The sequence below is a fragment of the Camellia sinensis genome, chromosome 1 (genome assembly GCF_055761805.1).
Source record: "Camellia sinensis isolate YWXY chromosome 1, ASM5576180v1, whole genome shotgun sequence".
NCBI classification, from domain to species: Eukaryota; Viridiplantae; Streptophyta; class Magnoliopsida; order Ericales; family Theaceae; genus Camellia; species Camellia sinensis.
Genome location: NC_138961.1, coordinates 190763626 through 190784907, shown reverse-complemented (window position 1 = coordinate 190784907; position 21282 = coordinate 190763626). Strand labels below are relative to the sequence as shown.

Below are 21282 nucleotides of genomic sequence, written 5' to 3'. Positions count from 1 at the left end.
AATTATGGCATGCACGTATGGGTCATGCTAATTTTCAATACTTATGTCAACTTTTTCCTTTATTAAATAAAGTTTGCAAAGATTCTAAGTTTCCTTGTGTGGTTTGCGAATTATCTAAACATACTCATACCAATTTTTGACCTTATACATTTTGATGTTTGGAGTCCATCTTCTGTTCCTGCTTTTTCTGGCCATCGATATTATGTCACCTTTATTGATGACCACACTAGATGCACTTGGGTATATTTGCTCTGTCGTAAGTTTGGCGTGTTTTTCATTTTTGTTCAATTTTTGCAAATGGTTAAGACTCAGTTTCGTACAGTTGTTAAGAATATTTGTTCTAATAATGGTGGGGAATATATGTCTAATACTTTTTGCTCCCATCTTAATCAGACTAGTATTCTTCAACAACCTACGTGTCCACGGACTCTTGAGCAAAATGGCGTAGCTAAACGTAAAAATCGTGATATTATGTCTGTTGTGCGGTGTCTCCTTTGTGGTATGAGTGTCCCTAAGTCCTATTGGCATATGGCTGTCCTCACCGCTGTCTATCTTATTAATAGGACCCCTAGTCGTGTGTTGCAGCGTCTTACTCCGTTTCATGTTCTTATGCCCCATACTACTCTATTTCCTCTCCTATCCCGTGTCTTTGGGTGTACCTGTTTTGTTTAGGATCGAAGTCCCGCTCGTACCAAGTTAGATGACACGTCTATTTGTTGTGTCTTTTTAGGGTATTCTTCCATGTCAAAAGGGTATAGGTGTTTTGATCCTGTGTCTCGTTACTTTCACCACACTTTGGATGTTACTTTTTGTGAGGATCTCCCTTTTTTTGGTACTTACCCTCATTTGCAGGCTTCCACTCTTGTTCCTTATAGTGTTCGCCCTATTCCTATTTTGGACGATATTACGAATGAGGTTGTCTTCTCTCCTTATTCTCCACCTTTGCCTCCTTCACCCCCCATTGCTGGTATACTCTCGTCGCCCTTGCTCTCAGCTTCCCCCTATTGCCTCTCTGGTCTTTGGGTCAGGTACTTCTTCTCTTTTATATACATCCCCTCCACCTCCTTGTCATAATCCCCCTCAGGATTGACATCCTCTAAACCGTTGGGTTATTTGAGTAGTACTAATCATCCCATTTCCCAATATCTTTCATATGGCAGGGTCTCCTCTACCTATTGCTCTATTCTTAGCAAGCTTGAATCCGAGGCCATTCCTCGTTCTGTGTTAGAGGCCCTTCAAAATCCAAAATGGGTAGAGGCTATGCAGGTTAAGATAACAGCTTTAGAATAGAATCACACTTGGGATCTGGTTCCTTTAGCTTCTGGCGAGAGTACTGTGGGTTGGAAATGGGTATTCACTATTAAGTATCTAGCTGATGGCTCCGTTGACCGTTACAAAGCCCACTTGGTGGCTAAGGGCTTCACCCAGGTTCTTGGCAAGGATTTTGGAGCCACTTTTGCACCTATTGCCAGGCTTATCTCAGTTCATTTTCTCATCTCTCTTGCAACATCTCATTCTTGGTCTCTTTATCAGCTTGATGTCAAGATTGCCTTTCTTCATGGGGATCTTCTTGAGACAATTTATATGGCACCTCCTCTTAGTTTTCAGGCTGAGGGAGAGTATTCAGGAAAAGTGTGTCGATTGCGCAAGTCTTTGTATGGCTTGAAATAGTCTACACGAGCTTGGTTTGGTCATTTCAGTTTTGTCATCATCTCCATAGGGTTTGTTCAGTGCCACTCCGATCATACTTGCTTCATTCGTTGTAATTCAACTGGTTAGTGTATAGTCTTGTTAGTTTAACTTAGAAAATATGAGGAAGAAGAACTCCGATAAATATGAGGAAGAAGGAATATATTTCTGTTATATTCAAAACTTCTTATCTTACAAGACCAAATGACACTCCTTATATAGGAGATATTACAAACATCATTATAACCCATTATATGCCACTTACATATTATATATTACCACTATCTACCACTAACATATTATATACATGCCACTATCTACCACCAACACCACTATCACATATTCTATACATGCCACTATCTACCACCAACACCACCATCACATATTCTATACATGCCACTATCTACCACCAACACCACTATCATATTATATACATGCCACTATCTTATTATTAACACAAATTTCCAGCACTCCCCCTCAAGCTGGTTTGAAGATATCTTCCATAGCCAGCTTGCTAGTCAGCTTATCAAATTGCTTCTTGTGTAGTCCTTTCGTTAGCACATCAGCTAATTGTTCACCTGTTGGAAGGTAGGTCATACAGATTATGCCAGCATTGATTTTCTCCTTGATGAAATGTTTATCCACTTCTATATGTTTTGTGTGATCATGTAGAACTGGATTATGAGCTATAGATATAGCTGCTTTGTTGTCACAATAGACCTTCATAGGTGTCGGGTGAGAAAGCTTTAATTCTTTAAGAATTCTTTTAATCCACATTACTTCACAGATTCCATGGGCAACAGTTCTGAACTCTGCTTCTGCACTACTTCTAGCTACCACATTCTGTTTTTTACTCCGCCATGTAACTAGGTTCCCACCTACAAAGGAGCAGTATCCGGATGTTGATCTCCTGTCTGTAACACTTCCTGCCCAGTCTGCATCTGTGTATACATTAACTTGAAGATGTCCATGTTTCTTGAACAGTAAGCCTCTCCCTGGAGTTCCTTTCAAATATCTTAAGATCTTATAAACGGCCTCAAAGTGCTCTGCCCCTGGTGAGTGCATGAACTGACTTACCATGCTAACTGCAAAGGCAATATCAGGCCGCGTATGAGACAAGTAAATCAATTTCCCTACAAGTCGCTGATATTGTTCCCTCTCTTTGACTTCTTCAGCCTTAGCAGCTTGTAACTTCAAGTTAGGCTCGATCGGAGTCTCCACCATCTTACAACCAAGCATACCTGTTTCTCCAAGGAGATCAAGAACATATTTTCTCTGATTAACGAATATACCTTCCTTGGATCTTGCAAATTCCATTCCGAGGAAATACTTGAGGGCTCCCAGATCCTTAATGTGAAATTCTTTTGCGAGTTTCTCTTTGAGGGCTGCTAACTCTGCTTCATCATTACCAGTTAAAATAATGTCATCAACATAAACAATCAAAATTGCAATTTTACTGTCTTTTGAATGTTTATAAAATATTGTGTGATCTGCTTGACTCTGCGAGAAGCCACAACTGATAACTGCCTTTCCAAAGCGTTCAAACCACGCTCTTGGTGATTGTTTGAGTCCGTATAATGACTTGTTCAATCTGCATACTCTGTTGCTTCCAAGTCTCTGCTCAAATCCCGGCGATAGGCTCATGAACACCTCCTCTTCAAGATCACCATTGAGAAATGCATTTTTAATGTCAAGTTGATGTAGAGGCCAATCTGAATTTACTGCAAGAGATAACAGTACTCTGATGGAATTTATTTTAGCAACAGGAGCAAACGTCTCCTGATAGTCTATCCCATAAGTTTGAGTGAAGCCTTTAGCCACCAGTCTCGCCTTGTATCTCTCAACGCTTCCATCTGCGTTACATTTTATCGTAAACACCCATTTACACCCAACTGTTTTCTTGTCTTTGGGTAGATCAACTATCTCCCAAGTACCACTTCTCCTTAAAGCATTCATCTCCTCTATGACTGCCAATTTCCAATTCGGATCATCTAATGCTTCCTGTATATTCCTTGGAACAAACAAGTGTGAAATCCTAGATGTGAAAGCTCTATGGTTTTTAGACAGTCTTTGATAGGAGAGGTAATTTGCAATAGGATGTTTAATGCAATTTCGGACACCTTTCCTAATTGCTATAGGAACATCAAGGTCGGAAATAGAAGGAATAGGATTACCTAAAATTTCGATGCCAGAACTCGGGTGGACATTCGGGTCATCAGGATGGACATTCGGGTCATTATTCCTCAGATGAAATCGCTTCCTAGTATAAACCTGAAGCTCAGGATTTAGATCATTTTGTAGTACTTCTCCCCCTAAACAAGAATCTTCTTGACTAGGCACCATAGAACTTGGTTCTCCTAAGTGATCATTATCAGACAGATGTGGTTTTTGTGTAGGATAAATGACATTGGGGAGCGGGATAGAAATATCCCAAAAACGGTCTTTTACTCCACTTGTCTCCCCCTGAAGAGAAGTGTTGGGGAAATAGGATTTTGTTTCCACAAATGACACATCCATACTCACATGAAATTTTTTGGTTTGAGGATCGAAACACTTATACCCCTTTTTGTTTGAGGAATAACCCAAAAAAACACATTTTATAGCACGGGGGTCAAGTTTTGAACGAAATTGACTGGGAACATGAACATAGGCAGTACATCCAAAAACTTTGGCGGGTAAATCAGAAAACAACCTCGTATCAGGAAAAAAAGTTTTGAGACAATCAAAAGGTGTTTTGTATGTTAACACCTTTGTAGGCATCCTGTTTATCAAATAAGAGGCTGTTAAAATTGCTTCACCCTATAAATATTTAGGAACATGCATGTAAAACATTATAGCACATGCTACTTCAAGTAGATGTTTATTTTTTCGTTCTGCAATGCCATTTTGTTGAGGAGTATCCCGACATGTAGATTGATGAAAAATTCCCTTTTTTTCCAAAAACTCACCCAACTGCTCATTGAAATATTCTGTTCCATTATCAGAATGTAAAATACCAATTTTGGTTTGAAATTGGTTTTCAATCATATTGTAAAAATTTGTGAATAAATTTTTCACGTCAGATTTTTTATTCATCAAATAAATCCAACATAAGCGGGTATGGTCATCAATAAATGTAACAAACCATCTTTTACCAGAAAGAGTAGTGATTTTAGAAGGGCCCCAAACATCACTATGAATCAAATAAAAAGGTTTGGAAGCCTGGTAAGGTTTTGGCAAATAAGTAGAGCGATGAAATTTTGCAAAAATGCAACTTTCACAATGAAAAGAAGAACAATCAATCCCTTTAAATAATTCTGGAAATAAATGTTTCAGATAAAGAAAACTAGGATGTCCTAGCCTATAGTGCCATAGCATTATTTTTTCTCGAACAGAGATTGAACTAGTACTATTAAAGCTTTGAGCTTTTTTATTACTAACAGGTACTTCATCAAAGTAGTAAAGACCTTCAAGCATCCTAGCACGCCCAATCATCATCCCCGAGTTCTGGTCCTGAAATTCACAATGGGATTCAAAAAATGTAACACGACAATTAGAATCCTTAGATAGTTTACTGACAGACAAAAGGTTACAGGCTAAGTTGGGGACGTGAAGAACATCATTGAGATTAATTTTCTCAGTTAGTTTAATAAATCTTTTTCCTGCAATAGGTGAAAAACTACCATCGGCTATTCTGATTTTGTCATGACCAGAACAAGGGAAATAGGTACTAAATAAATGGGAAAAACTAGTCATGTGATCGGAGGCACCGGAATCTATGATCCACGGAGAGAAGTTTAGACAAGAGAAGGCTTTAGGATTTCTACCTGTTTGTGCCAACAAAACACTAGGAGTACCGGATGAGGAGTTGGATTTTATCAGCTTTAAGAGTTGATCAATCTGCTCTTTGTTGAAGGGACCTGAATCGGCTTCATTAGCGGTAGGAAAGCCACGATTCTTCTCTCCTTGTTTGCTGCTTTTCCAGTTGACAGGTTTGCCATGGATCTTCCAACACGTTTCGCGTGTATGGCGAGGCTTGTTGCAAAAATCACACCAGACCCGTGGCTTATCATCAAACCTGCGCTGGTAATTTGCAGCCTTGTTGGCCGCAGCATCGCTAATTAAAGCAGAAATTTCAATTGATTCACCAGTACCTTTTTTCTTAAGCATGACGCTCCTTCGGCTCTCTTCCCTTCTGACTTCGGCAAATACTTCGCCAATGGATGGGAGAGGAGGTCTGCCAATAATTCTTCCTCGCACTTCATCGAACTCAATGTTGAGGCCGGCAAGAAACTTGTAAATACGGCTGTCTTCCACAGTTTTCTTGTGGTGGTTGCAGTCGTCAACCGATTTCCATTCGTATGTGTTGAAGATGTCAAGATCCTGCCACAACCTTTTCAACGAATTGAAATATTTGGTGACGGAATCATCTCCTTGACGAATCTCTCCCAACTTCAAAGTTAATTCGAAAACTTGAGATTGATTTCCTAGGTCAGAATACATCTGACTAACATTATCCCACAACTCTTGTGCAGTAGTATAGCACATGTAATTAGAGCTTATATCCTCCTCCATGGAATTGACCAACCATGTCATAACCATGGAGTTTTCAGCGTCCCAACTGTCGAATAGCGGATCATTAACAGCAGGAGCCTTCTTGTCACCAGTGATGTAACCGATCTTTCCTTGCCCACGGATATACATCCGGACAGATTGTGACCAGCGGAGAAAATTATCACCATTTAGGCGGATGGTGGTGATTTGGACAGAGTGAGAGTTGGACGTTTTCACCGGAATGACAGCGGCAGGGGTTGAAGTGGTTTCGGACGTGACTTCCGACATGGCTATGACGGTTTTAGGGCTGCTGTGTTTTTTGTTGCTCTGATACCAACTTAGAAAATATGAGGAAGAAGAACTCCGATAAATATGAGAAAGAAGGAATATATTTCTGTAATATTCAAAACTTCTTATCTTACAAGACCAAATGACACTCCTTATATAGGAGATATTACAAACATCATTATAACCCATTATATGCCACTTACATATTATATATTACCACTATCTACCACTAACATATTATATACATGCCACTATCTACCACCAACACCACTATCACATATTCTATACATGCCACTATCTACCACCAACCCCACCATCACATATTCTATACATGCCACTATCTACCACCAACACCACTATCATATTATATACATGCCACTATCTTATTATTAACACAAATTTCCAGCAGTTTATGTGGATGATATTATTCTCATAGGTGATGATTCTGTAGCCATCGATCAAGTAAAAAGGGATTTGGGGCATACCTTTGATATTAAGGATTTGGAGAGTCTCAAGTATTTTCTTGGGATTGAGGTGGCTCTCTCACGGTAAGGAATTTCCTTATCTCAGAGAAAGTACACTCTTGACTTACTTCAAGATACTAGTATGTGTTAAAATCCACCTACTCTCCACCTACTTCACCCACCTCACCTACTCCATTAAACCTAACCCACTACACCACTACCACCTCACCTACTCCACTAAACCCACTACACCACTACCACCTCCACTTTACCTACTCCATCTACCACCTACTACCACCTACTTTTCTATATATAGGAATCATTGTAGCATTCAATATTTCAACAATTACAAACATCAATCAATAATACAATTCTCTTTTTCTCTTTATACATTAAATTTCTACATGGTATCAGAGTAAGGTTAAGCACTTAGTATTTTTCGCTTCACCGGCCGGCGGCAACCTCGCCTTGGCCGTCCGCCGGACCTCAACCTAATCTGCTAAAATTTTTCTACACATACCTTGAAATTTCCTTTCTGAGTGCACTACTGTTCAGTCGCCGGAGACCACCACCGCTTGCACGTCGATGTCCCTTTGCCAAAGCTCCGTCGCGACACCGGCCTTCCTTGCGTCTGGTTTCAATCCCCTGCTATTCCAAGCCACAAAATAGGGCACGACTTTTGAGGGCTCGATATCTATATCCATGTATATCTTTTGGGCAGTCTATATACACACTCATACAGTGTCTTCTACACCGGTAACATGGTACAAGGGCCCAACCCTTCTTGATGCCCTCGACATGATTACAGAGCCCAAGAGGCCATCAGACAAGCCTCTTCGTCTCCCACTTCAGGATGTCTACAAGATTGGCGGTATTGGTAATTTGGCCCACTTTTTTGATCAACACCAGCATATAGTTTCAAAGAGATAACTATATTATATAATTTTTTCTATTTTAAAATATTTTTCCACCGTCCAAACCTTTTTTTTTTTATCTTATATATATAAAAAAAATTGGATGGAACTCACGTGGGTGCTACTTTTTCTTTTTCTTCTTTCCACAGCCCAACTTTTCCTTGAACCTCAATTTTTTATTATTAAAAATAAAAAAAATTCATTCCATCTAATTTTTCTGCTCAGTCTTGTACCTTCAAGCCATTCGGATTTGCACAATACACTCATTTTATTTCTATCGGGATTTCGCCCTGATCACAATTTTACACCAAAAAAAAAAAAAAAAAAAAAAAAAAAAACAACAACAACAACAACAAACCCAAACAACCACATCCACAGGCGGGATTTTTCTTCTCTACTCTGCCGCCGGTCTCTTCTTCTTGCCTCCGTCTTGGCCGGCCCTTGAGGGTATTGCCTCCGTGCTTCCTAGACCACCAAGCAAGTTGCCTCCTCCCTGCTCCTCCACTACAGCATATGGTGGACCTCCAAATCGGAACATCACGGTGGCCTTCCGCTTCAGCTCCTTGTTTTCTGTCTTTAGCACACTTATCTCTGCTCGCGCATCCTTATACATGCGTTGGAGCAGAGCCAGCTGGGAGTTTAACTGATGCACCTCATTTGTCCTGCTCTGCAGCCGGTGCCACAGGTTTGTGACCGCAGTCATGGTTTCCACACATGACTTCAGAGTATACTGATTGGCCTCAATATCAGTTTGCACCGCCATTTTTTGCTCCACCGACCGCATCGGAAAGTTCAATGGAGCAAAACCAGAGGTGTTTGGTTGAGGTTCACTGGCCATCGCACCAGTTATTTCTCTTGTGGACTCGTTCAGTTCTGGAAAGAGCGTGAGCAGACCACGGGAAGAGGAGGCCATGTTCTGGGTAGCTGGACGGGAAGAAGAGGCCATGTTGCTGAGTGTTTCAGAGACGGGTTGGTTACAGAGTATTACAGAGTTTCTCAGCAAAGGAAGAGTTTGTTTCAGAGGATTTTCAGAAGTTTTTTGTCAGCCTCAGCCTCAGCCTCCGTCTTGGTTAAATAGCCGAGGCAGCCACGCGCATCGCGCGCCTCTTGCCACCAGACGACAAAACGGGCGCGCAAGCCAAGGCGCCCACGTGCCTCGCCATCATGTCCGGCACACCTTTTGATGAATTGGGCACGCCTTTTGATGGCACGCCTTTTGACAAAATTGGGCACACCTTTTGAGGGTGCAACTTCTACAACGGTTCGACATGACCCTATAAACTGTCCCGACATTAATTCCGGTTAGCTCCTTTATGGGTCCGACAAGACTCTGTAAACTGTCCCGACATAGATTCCGGTTAGTTTCTACAAGGGTCCGACAAGACTCTGTAAACTGTCCCGACATTGATTCCGGTTAGTTTCTACAAGGGTCCAGCAAGACTCCGTAAACTGTCACAACAATTGTCACAACAGTGTCTATTACAACGGTCCGACATGACCCCGTAAACTGTCTTCTACATCGGTCCGACATGACCCCATAAACTGTCTTCTACATCGGTCTGACACGACCACACAGTGTCTGCTACAACGGTCCGACATGACCCCATAAACTGTCTTCTACATCGGTCTGACACCGCCATCCAGTGTCCTCTACACCGTTATGACACCACCATACAGTGTCCTCTACATGGTTATGACACCCCCATACAGTGTCCTCTACAACGTTATGACACCACCATCCAGTGTCTTCACCAATGGTCTGACACGACCATACAGTGTCTCTTATCCTCTTTTATTTTTATGTATTTTCTTGTTTTGTTACTCTCTCCAAACTCAAGTTGGTTAGTTCCTATCCCCCTTGAGTTTGCGGGGGGCTGTTAAAATCCACCTACTCTCCACCTACTTCACCCACCTCACCTACTCCATTAAACCTAACCCACTACACCACTACCACCTCACCTACTCCACTAAACCCACTACACCACTACCACCTCCACTTTACCTACTCCATCTACCACCTACTACCACCTACTCTTCTATATATAGGAATCATTGTAGCATTCAATATTTCAACAATTACAAACATCAATCAATAATACAATTCTCTTTTTCTCTTTATACATTAAATTTCTACAGTATGTTAGGGTGTAAACCTACTTATGCTTCTATGGATCCCAATGTTAAGCTCACATCAAAGTCTGGCGAGTTATTAGAGGACCCAGGCATGTATCAACGTCTTGTTGGACGTCTAATTTATTTGACCAACACTAGACCTGACTTGATATTTGTAATCAGTGTTGTTAGTCAAATCATGCACGCACCTCGTACAGATCATCTTAAAGCAGTTCATCACATTTTGAGATATTTGAAGACCCCTCCTAGCTTGGGATTATTCTTTACAGCCAATCCTTAGTCTGGGCTCTCTTGTTTCACTGATGCTGACTATGCAGGATCTAGAACTGATCGGTGTTCTACTTCTGACTTCTGTGCTTTCTATGGTAATCATCTTATATCATGGAAGAGTAAGAATCAGGAAGTTATTTCTAGATCTTCTGCAAAAGCTGAGTATCGAGCTATGACACAGGGAACATGTGAGATTTTATGGCTTTGTTCTATCCTAGCAGAGTTGGGTTTTGAGGAGACTAGTCCTGCCTCCTTATTTTGTGGCAACTAGTTTGCTATTATGTTGTCCTCTGATTCTGTCCTTTATGAGCATACTAAGCATATAGAGGTTGATATTCATTTCATTCGAGAAAAGGTTTAGACTGGTATTGTGAGTCCATCCTTTGTCTCTTCCTCTCAGCAATTAGCAGATATGTTCATAGTCTGTAGGACCAACATTACTCCAGTCATCCATTGACAAATTGCAATTGTTAAATATCTTCTCACCAACTTGAGGGGGAGTGTTGAATATGGAAATTAGAGCACATAGAATCTTTTTATTTTTAGTATTATTTATATAATTTGTGATTGTGTCAATCACTAATTTAGTATTATTTCTTTATTTATATCGTTTCCTAAATTGTATCATGAATCTATTATATATACATGGTCTTTACCTCATTCATGGGTAAGCCAAATCATTCTTTTCATCCTTTTTAATTTACAAGTTTTTTGTTCTGAATCAGGTTTTCAACAAGATGATGTTTACTCATCATCCCCAGGGCAAAGTTTGGATGGAAGTTTTAGGAAGTGTAAATTTCATCCCTCTCTCTCTCTCTCTCTCTGCTACATGTATTCATATTTCATTTTCTGTTTCTTCTTGATGCTTTTGCATGAAATTTTTTGTACTCTATACTTGGCAATTAGGAATGGCTATGTCAAGTCAGGAGTCTATAGTTTATAAAAATTTGAGCAAATTTTGGGATAGGCAGTGATGAGCACTACCTTGCACTAGAAAGGTTCAGATTTCCTCTTACGTCTAAGTCACTATTGTTGGATATCTTGATATACATTAATGGGTCTAAGTCACTATTGTTGGATATCTTGATATACATTAATGGGCCCATTTCCTAACCGCTTAAATTTTTTGGATAATTGATGACTTAACATGTTATCTGAGCTCAAGTTGAGAGACGTGTTCAAATCTCTCCGTTCGCATTTGATAGTTAGTCCCCGTTTGGTTTCTTCTTCTCTGTTTGGTTGTTTGCTTCACCTTCTTTTTGGTTCTCCATTTGTCTCTCTCTACGTGCAAGACGAGGTTGCACGTGAGGGAGGGTATTGGATAGCTTGATATATATTGTTGGACTCATTTCCTAATGGCTTAAACTTTTTGGATAATTGGTGACTTAACATTAAGACGTGGTTTTGGGTGTTTGCAAAGTACGATCCTGTAGCGAGGTCTCTCTCAATAGGATTAGCATAAGGCAACCTGACAAGCACGGTGCAAGATACCATTGACAAACCTCCATCTGCAGCCTCTGTGCTAGAAAGTCCTAGAGTCTTGTGGTGCATGCCGGAGGACATGGTACGACTTTTGCATGGACGAAATGGTTCATGCGTTGTAACTATCACAATTAAGCCATAGGATGTGCAGTATAATCACTGTAATATTAAGATGCATGATTTGACCACCGTAGTAGTAATGTTCAAATTGAAGTCTAGGTCTTGGGCACATATGAAGGGTTGTAGGACCTTTAAATTCATTCGATTATGATAGAACACATGGACCAAATGTCTGTGCCTTAAAGGCTAACACATGTATGTCCTTTATGTCTACGTGAAAGGCATAAGTCATTGCTTGTACGTCTATGACACAAGGCCGGTTAGGAGGCATTTACAACATGTAACTGCAAATTATTCCTTTTCCCACAACAAATAAACTTCTATTTATGATATGAAAATAATGACAAGTAATTTATTTTTTACATTTATATATTGGAAAAGAGGTAATAGAAAGCCTATTATCTTGCTGTTGGAAGACTGAATTATTCATAATTGGAAGCTGTAAAGAATTTTGTTTTCAAATGCTAAAAAGCTAAAAGGAGGGATTAATATTTAGAAATCCATTCCATTTTATTTTCTTTAAACTAGTGCCAAGACCCAGTTGCAATCATGATTTGAACAAACATGATCATTATCAGAATATGGTGTAATTTTTTTTTTATTTTTTGGATGAGAGTAAGAGTAGGGAAAGTATAAAATTGAGAACATTTGTACAAGATTTGATAATCCAAATTGATGTTTGTTTGGGATGATGTAAATAAGTGCACTTTTGACTTTTTACAAAAAGATGTGCAGAAAAGTAAACAGGTGGTGTGACCCAAAAAAAATAAAAAGATAAAAAGTGTGCTTATATAGCATATCCCAAACTATACTCGGTGATATAATATGCATTTTTCTTTCTTCTTTTTTTGGTCATTATTTTGTTTATTGTCTTGTTATCTTTAACAAGTAGGGTAGGTTTGATTAAGAGTTTATTGTTCCCTTGCTATTGTACATCTACTTGTTTGCTACCATACATCTACTTGCCTTACTTTTGAGGAGTTTTTCATTTTGCTCCATGTCAATGAGCAAAATCCATTTTACCTCTTTTGGTTTGGCCCCGGAGAACTTTTACCTGCTGTTGTTTAAAAATAGCCGAAAGGCCCTATGTGATTTTGGATTGAAAGGCAATGCATACTCCATAATGGTTGGTGAAAATGACCTTAATATCCCTATGCTATTTTCTCTTTCACTCTCTTCTGTTATGCACATGATTTTTTTAACTTAATCACATATTAACCAATTAAACAACATATTAACCCAAATATCCCTAATTTTATGACATAATTTTTAGTTTAATTACATTTCCAATAATACCTATATATGTACATATGCATATATATACAGACCATACATATACATAATATACACTGTTATACTCTTTTTTCTTTTTTTTGGATAACAGTGTATGTACATATACACTGTTATACATATCCATATATACCACACTTGTTTTAGGTTTTGAACAGATTGTGATTGAACGAATGGTGGGTATAAAAATCGTACACCTAGTCGATTGTGGTTGAACAAAACAGATTGTGGATGGGGATGTGTGTGTGGGGAATGAGGTGGCGAGGGATGTGGTTGGGGGGGAAAGGAGGCAGCGGGGTGCCATAGGTAGAAGGGGTAGCAGTGGGGGTTGGGAAGGGAAAGCAGATGGTAGCGGGGGAAGGGGATGGTGGAGGAGGAGGGAGGGGGTGGAGAAAGTGGCTGGATGTGAGAGAGGGTGGCTGTGGTGGAGGGGGAAGAGGTAAGGGGTAATGGGGAAGATGGTTGGGGTGGAGGGGGATGAGGATGGAGGTGGTGGTAGGTGGTGGGTGTGTCAGCGTTGAGGTTCTAAAATGGGAATAAGATGAAAAAGGGCATATTTGTCCTTTTGCTATGGAAATTGACTTTTTTTTTATACCAACTCTCAAGATTGGTGCGTATTGATTCTTTTAGTTTTGACAAAACTAATAATGGTAAGGAGGTAAATGCCAAAACACATGAAGCCTCTTGGGCTATTTTTCAATGATACGGGGTAAAGTACTCCGGAACCAAACCACCTGGGACTAAGTGGATTATTTCCCTTAGTTTGCTGAGAAAGGTGTGCAATTTTAACCATGTGTTTCTTTTACTATTTCTGCATTTCTTTATTTTTATTGTTTTTTCCTTCTGATTTTATATGATCATAAATGTATGTGATAATTCAAAAAATGTGGTTATTCATTCAATCTTTCTGTATTACATTATTCAGGTTTTCAACAAAATGATATCAACTCATCTCCAAGGCATAGTTTAAATGGAAGTATCAGGAAGTCTAAGTCTGGTTTGTAAATTTGGCTGATCTTCCTTCTTCTTTAAATTCTCCTTAAACAATTTATAATTAATTTTCTCTACCTTCAACTATTAAATTTGTGTTTAAGTCACATTATTGTTTATCTATGTTATTTCAAATTAAATTATGTTTGATGAATGTTGAATAGCTTGATGTATATTGTTGGGCCTATTTACTAGCAGTTTAAGCTTTTGGGGACAACGGGTGATCGTAGTATTAGGCCATGAAGGTTCTGAGTTCAAGTCTTGTGGTAGACATTTGTTCTTCCATATTGTTTGTGCACTCAGTTTTTTGTGTTTGTGTAACATGTGCAGTTCATTTATTCATTTGGTACCAATCCATAGTGGGGTTGCACAATAGGGTCAGTGTTGGATAGCTTGATATATATACACTATTTGAGGTCTTATACGTGACAGTGATGAAACTTTCACTGTTCAACCTTATGCAGAGCCATATTTTCTGTTTTTATCATTCAAACCCTCTCTTACAACCTCAATCTATGTTAACCTTAATGTTCATTGTTAGATTGTGAATTCCCCAAAAGCTTAAGGTGTTAGCAAAAAAGGTCAACAATATATATATATTCTGTGTTCATTTTGCTTTCCCTCCGTCCCTAGGTTCTTGTATTGAAAATTCTCCAACAATTATGACAAGGTGGGAGGAATCAATATTTCAACAAAGACTGCTTTTTTATTGTAGTTCATGTCTTGTGGACTACACTAATACTGATATCTTTTATCTTGTTATTCTATGTGTTATGACTAGGAAATGGGTTGTTAGATTGCAAATTCCCGAAAAGCTTAAGGTGTTAGCAAAAAAGCTCAACAATATATATATATATATATATATTCTGTGTTTATTTTGCTTTCCCTCCATCCCAAGGTTCTTGTATTGAAAATTCTCCAACAATTATGACAAAGTGTGAGGAATGAATTTTTCAACAAAGACTGCTTTTCAATTGTAGTCCGTGTCCTGTGGACTACACTAAGACTGATATCTTTTATCTTGTTATTCTATGTGTTATGACTAGGAAATGGGTTTTTTTGTGCTTTGAACTAAGTTAATTGTTAGAATTTCCCATCTTTACCTTCACCTACTCCACTACACACTCCACTTCACCTACCTCCACTTCACCACACACTCCACTTCACCTAACCCACTATCACCTCCACTACACCTACTACCACATTTTCTTCTATATATAGATTGTGTAGGAATTGTAATTTATCTATCTTGTAATACATCAATCAATCAATAAATACATAAATTATTACATGGTATCAGAGCGAGGTGAGCAAGGTTAAGAACTTAGTGATTCCGCTTCACCGGCGGGCGGCAGCCTCGCTTTGGCCGTCCGCCGGACAAACCCAAATTTTCTGAATTGCAATGCCCCGGTTGGTATTTTCTTTGTGTCCCACACCGCGCCATAGTTTCGACTCATGGAAGTCCAATCTGGTGAACCAACCTGAGCCACATCAACTGCTACAATTTCTGTCTGTCCACCTTAATACAGGAACTTAACTGCTAAGAAATTTGGTTGGGTCATTTCTTCCACTCGGACTGCCAAATTCTGGTTTTTTGTATTCACAGGGTACTCTCTTGTATTCCGCGTCGACAACCCCAAGTTTCTTTAAGTCTTCCTCCATGCCCTTGTTGGCCATAGCCATGAAAGCCCTGCTGCTTAGAACCAAATCTGTCTGGTCGCTCAGATTCAGATCAGTAACTATCACTTGGGTCCCCTGTTTAGTACACAGACTTGGGTTCTTGCATCTTATCTTAAAGCATGCACCACAACCAGCTCCATTTTTGTAAGACTGGAATCAGAACCTGCAAGGAGCCCATTGTTGAAGCCTAAAGCCAGGGAACCATACCCACAAGCCCCATATGAAAGAGCAGATTCTTGGGAGAAGTAGGCAACTTTGCCTTGATGCACACAACGATCACAAGCACTTGCTGAGGAGATGATGAGAAAGGAAAGGAAGCAAAGCCAGAGAGCCACTCAACTTTCTTTTTCTTTTTTTTATTCTTTTACTCCATCTTTTTGCAAAGCACACGACACACCAATTGATTTGCACATGCACTTTCTGATAACATTCTTTTTCTTTATTTTTTTTATTTTTTAATTCAATCCACTCTCTCTCTCTCTTGGCACGAACTGCTTTCCATTCATCTTTTATTATTACACCCAGCCATCATCACATGCTTTCCATTCATCTTTTATTATTATTATTATTAAAACACAACAAAAAAAAAAAAAAAAAAAAAAAAAAAAAACATTTCCAAATTTGCACAACACTTTGTTTTATTTATATTAGGGATCAACCCCGATCACAATTTTACACAACCCCGATCACAATTTTACACCAAAAAAAAAAAAAGAAAAAAAAAAAAAAAAAAAAAAGACACACACACACCCACACCCACAGTGGGATTTTCTTCTTTACTCTGCCGCCGGTCTCTTCTTCTTGCCTCCGTCCTGGGCGGCCCTTGACGGTGCTGCCTCCGTGTTTTTCACGCCGCCGAGCACGTTCACTCCCCCATACTCCTCCACTGCAGCATATGGAGGACCTCCAAATCGGAACATCACGGTGGCCTTCCGCTTCAGCTCCTTGTTTTCTGCCCTTAGCACGCTTATCTCTGCTCGCGCATCCTTATACATGCGTTGGAGCAGAGCCAGCTGGGAGTTTAAATGCTGCACCTCATTTGTCCTACTCTGCAGCCGGTTCGACAAATTTGTGACTGCCGTCATGCTTTCCACACATGCCTTCAAAGTATACTGATTGGCCTCCACATCCGACAGCACTGCCATTCTTTGCTCCACAGACCGCATCGGAAAGTTCAACGGAGTATACCCAGCGGTGTTTGGTTGAGGTTCACTGGCCACCGCACCAGTTCTCTCTCCTGTGGACTCGTTGAGGTCGGGAAAGAGGGTGAGCAGCCCGCGGGAAGACGATGAAGCCATTTTCTAGACAACAGAGTGTTATACAGAATCTCTCTCAGAAATCTCTCTCAGCACAAGGAACTCTCTTTCTCAGCAACACGAAGGATTTTTCAGAGGTTTCTCTCAGTTTTTCTTTGCCTCAGCCTCTGCCTTCGTCTTGGTTATATAGCCAAGGCAGCCACGCGCATCGCGCGCCTCTCGACGCCCGACAAACTGGCACGCCTTTTCATGGCACATCTTTTGATAAAGTAGGCACGCCTTTTGATGGCACGCCTTTTGAAAAATTGGGCACACCTTTTGAGGGTGCGACTTTTTAAGGGTCCGACAAGACTTTATAAACTGTCCCGACATTGATTCCGGTTAGCTCCTTTATGGGTCCGACAAGACTCTGTAAACTGTCCCGACATTAATTTCGGTTAGCTCCTTTATGGGTCCGACAAGACTCTGTAAACTGTCCCGACATTGATTCCGGTTAGTTTCTACAAGGGTCCGACAAGACTCTGTAAACTGTCCCGACATTGATTCCGGTTAGTTTCTACAAGGGTCCAGCAAGACTCCGTAAACTGTCACAACATTGTCTTCTACAACGGTCCGACATGACCCCATAAACTGTCTTCTACAACGGTCCGACATGACCCCATAAACTGTCTTCTACAAACGGTCCGACATGACCCCATAAACTGTTTTTCTACAACGGTCCGACATGACCCCATATACTGTCTTCTACAACAGTCCGACATGACCCCATAAACTGTCTTCTACAGCGGTCTGACACCGCCATCCAGTGTCCTCTACACCATTATGACACCACCATACCGTGTCCTCTACAACGTTATGACACCCCCATACAGTGTCCTCTACAACGTTATGACACCACCATTCAGTGTCTTCACCAACGGTCTGACACGACCATACAGTGTCTCCTATCCTTTTTTATTTTTATGTATTTTCTTGTTTTGTTACTCTCTCCAAACTCAAGTTGGTTAGTTTCTCTCCTCCTTGAGTTTGCGGGGGGCTGTTAGAATTTCCCATCTTTACCTTCACCTACTCCACTACACACTCCACTTCACCTACCTCCACTTCACCACACACTCCACTTCACCTAACCCACTATCACCTCCACTACACCTACTACCACATTTTCTTCTATATATAGATTGTATAGGAATTGTAATTTATCTATCTTGTAATACATCAATCAATCAATAAATACATAAATTATTACATTAATATAAATACAAAAGGATGAGGAAGAGAACCCAATTATGTCACTCTCTCTCCCCTTTTTGTCATATATGACTCTCTTCTCTTTTTCTTGCTACTTTTTTTTCTTTTTTCTTTTCTCATTTTCTTCATTCAAATAAATATCCACTCGAATCATATTCAGCCTTAAAATTGTGGAGAATCCGCTAAGGATTGTGAATCATGCTGACATCAACACAGACCTACACTAGTTTTGGTTTGATTCTTCATGTGTAATATATTTGGGATTTTTTTTAAAGCCATTTAGTAGGTGTTTTTCATATATATGTTTTGGATTTTTTGAGCCATTTTTTGGATCTGGGTGTTGAGGCTTTTGGGTCATGTTTGGTTCCACCCAATCCACTCCAGGGGTGTCAAGTAGCTATTCTAAGGGATTTTTGGGGGTGATTTGATCTAAGGCCATGCTCTTTTTTTTTCTTTTGTGTGTGTGTGTGTGTCTAAGAAGCACAGATACGGATGCGGACATGGACACGGACACGGATGTGGACACGGGACACAATGATTTTTAAAAAAAGGGGACACAAACACGGGAGGGACATGACAATAAAATATGCTTTCATATATTTTTATTTTCTATCTAGATTAATATTACATCCACAAACAATCAATATTAACAAAAATAACTCTAATTCTATATTTTTTTAAAAAAAAAAACTTTTAAATTAACACTTACAATTTATATCTTTTTTTATGGATGATATAAGTATTTAAATCTAAGAAAAAATTAATAAACATTCACCATTCAACATTCATTAAAAGTACTAAAGAAAATGGGAGGAAAGACAACTTGGAATGTCCCTAGTGTATCCCCCAAAAATAAGTTAATTAAATAAGGGGACACGCCACATGTGTCCGCGTGTCCTCGAAGTGTCTGTGTGTCCAACACGGATATGGCATTTGTTTTGAAGTGTCGGTGTTTCATAGGTGTGTGATTTTGGAGGTTTGGCTTGGGCTCCTGGAGTATTGTGCTGCTACTTCTTGGTGTTGTCTGGTTTGTTCTTGGGTATCATTCAGCTCTGTAAAAGCATTTATTCAGTGATTTGGAGCATTTTTTGTTGAGATTTGTGCCATTATAGTGTTCAATAGTCAGGTGGAGCCTTTTTTTTGGTTGTTTTCAGTCACTTATGGAGGCATTTTGGTGTCTTTTAGCCTTTGGTTTGTTGGGTAATTGTTGATTTTTTGTTTTATTTTTATTTTTTTGAGAAATTTCAATCAGGCCATTGCAGATTGCAGTTTTCTCAGTGACTATTGTTTACTTGTATTATCTCTGTTTCGTCAACATTTTGGAGGCTAGTATACATATGACAAATCTCAATAAAAGTGACAAGATTGGTCAAAACTAGTTGAAGTGTAATTATTGTGGGGAAATTTAACATACTAGAAAGTTTTGCTAGAATTTAAACGGTGGTCTTGCCCATAGGCATGGTGGTAGCCGGAGTGACTTGTGTTCACATGCTCACATGAAGTATCATAAGAGACTCAATCAGAGTCTAGTGGTAGTGGTGTTCTTTCTACAGCAGAAATGCACACCCTCGGGTGTCTAATGACCAAACTTACTACATCTACGGTAGATGATCTACCACAGCTTCTACCTTTTTTTCCCCATCCACCTTGCTTATACAGGTGTTGCTAGAGCTCTTGGTGCATCTTCTCCTTGTACTCCTTTGATGATAGATTCTAGAGCTGGTCACCGTATGACAAGCTCTTCAATATCTTCCACTCTTAGTTACTCTACGTGTTCAGGTAAGGTTAGAGTGGTTGATGGTTCTTTCTCTATAACTGGGAATGGTTTTATCCATTGTTCTCAATCTATTTCTCTTTCGTTGTTTTCCATGGTCCAAATTTTTATACTAGCCTACTTTTGGTTACTTGTCTTGCCAATTCCTTGAATTATTCTATGATGTTTTCCTTACACATTGTGTCCTTCAGGAATTGGAGACGGAAAAAACGACTGGCTGTGGTAGGGCACATGGTGGTCAATACTTTTTGGATACTAAGCATGATTCTTGCTCTTAGCTTTTGTCTTCTGGTTAGGCCCTATAGGCAGATAATGGTTCTTCTCTTCAACTGTTGCATCAGTGGTGTAGGCTCTTGGGAAATCCTTGTTTTGGCAAATGAGAAAGAAAAATCCCTAGTTTAGTAAGCATTGTCGTAGAAATAGCTTTATTTGTAATGCTTGTGAACTTGCCAAGTACAAATGCTCTTCTTACCCTCTTGCTAATCACAAAAGCCCTTCTTTCATGTTTATTCATTTTGATGTGTGGATGGCCTCCTGTATTGTTTCTACTTGTGGCTATTGTTGATTTGTAACCTTTATTGATTGTTACCTTTCTTGTTACTTGGGTTTATCTACTTAACACTAAGGCCACGTTTGTTTGGCAGATTAGGTTGGATGGAATTGTTAGTGAGAGGATGGTTAGTGAAGAGATTGTTAATGTGAAAACTGTTAATGAGGAGATTAAGTAAAAGTGTGTTTGTTTTGATGATAGTGTGGGAAATGGTTAGTGATGGGATTGTTAAATTGTTTTTATATAAAATAAATTAAAAAATTATTTCTATATTAAAAAAAAAAACTAAAACAAATATTAAAACAAACAATTGCACTTGATAAATAAAGATAAAATTGAAAAAATAAATTTTTTATATAAAATAGACTTAATCCGCTCACTATTTTTCTAATCCCACCCAAAATTTAGCCAGGTTAATCTCTCTACTGAGGGGGATTACTAAGCCCCTCGCACTATCAATCTTCCCTCGTAAATCATCACCAAACACGATGTGGGTGAGACCCATAGCCATAGCAATCCAATCTGGTCACCCACGCCGGTAAACAAACATGACCTAAAAGTGGAGTTTTCTCATGCTTTTAGTCTTTTCATAATATGACAA

General features: G+C 39.5%; 1 protein-coding gene and 1 pseudogene across 8 annotated transcripts in view; one reads left to right on the top strand and one right to left on the bottom strand.

The window, feature by feature from the left end:
- The window catches only part of LOC114317077 (uncharacterized), a 38517-nt gene that overhangs the window by 14219 nt on the left and 3016 nt on the right, over positions 1-21282 (top strand). For 4 of the 8 annotated variants that reach the window (XM_028263767.2, XM_082923634.1, XM_082923640.1 and 1 more), the window contains 2 exons: positions 11017-11082; positions 14109-14180. The exons of 1 other annotated variant lie outside the window; for it this stretch is intronic. In XM_028263767.2, the coding sequence (XP_028119568.2) occupies positions 11017-11082; positions 14109-14180 (138 nt within the window). The remainder of the gene's footprint in view (positions 1-11016; positions 11083-14108; positions 14181-21282) is intronic. 3 more of the 8 variants (XM_082923644.1, XM_028263769.2, XM_028263768.2) reach the window with 2 other exon arrangements.
- Positions 15422-21192, bottom strand: LOC145790834 (expansin-like A1 pseudogene; annotated as a pseudogene).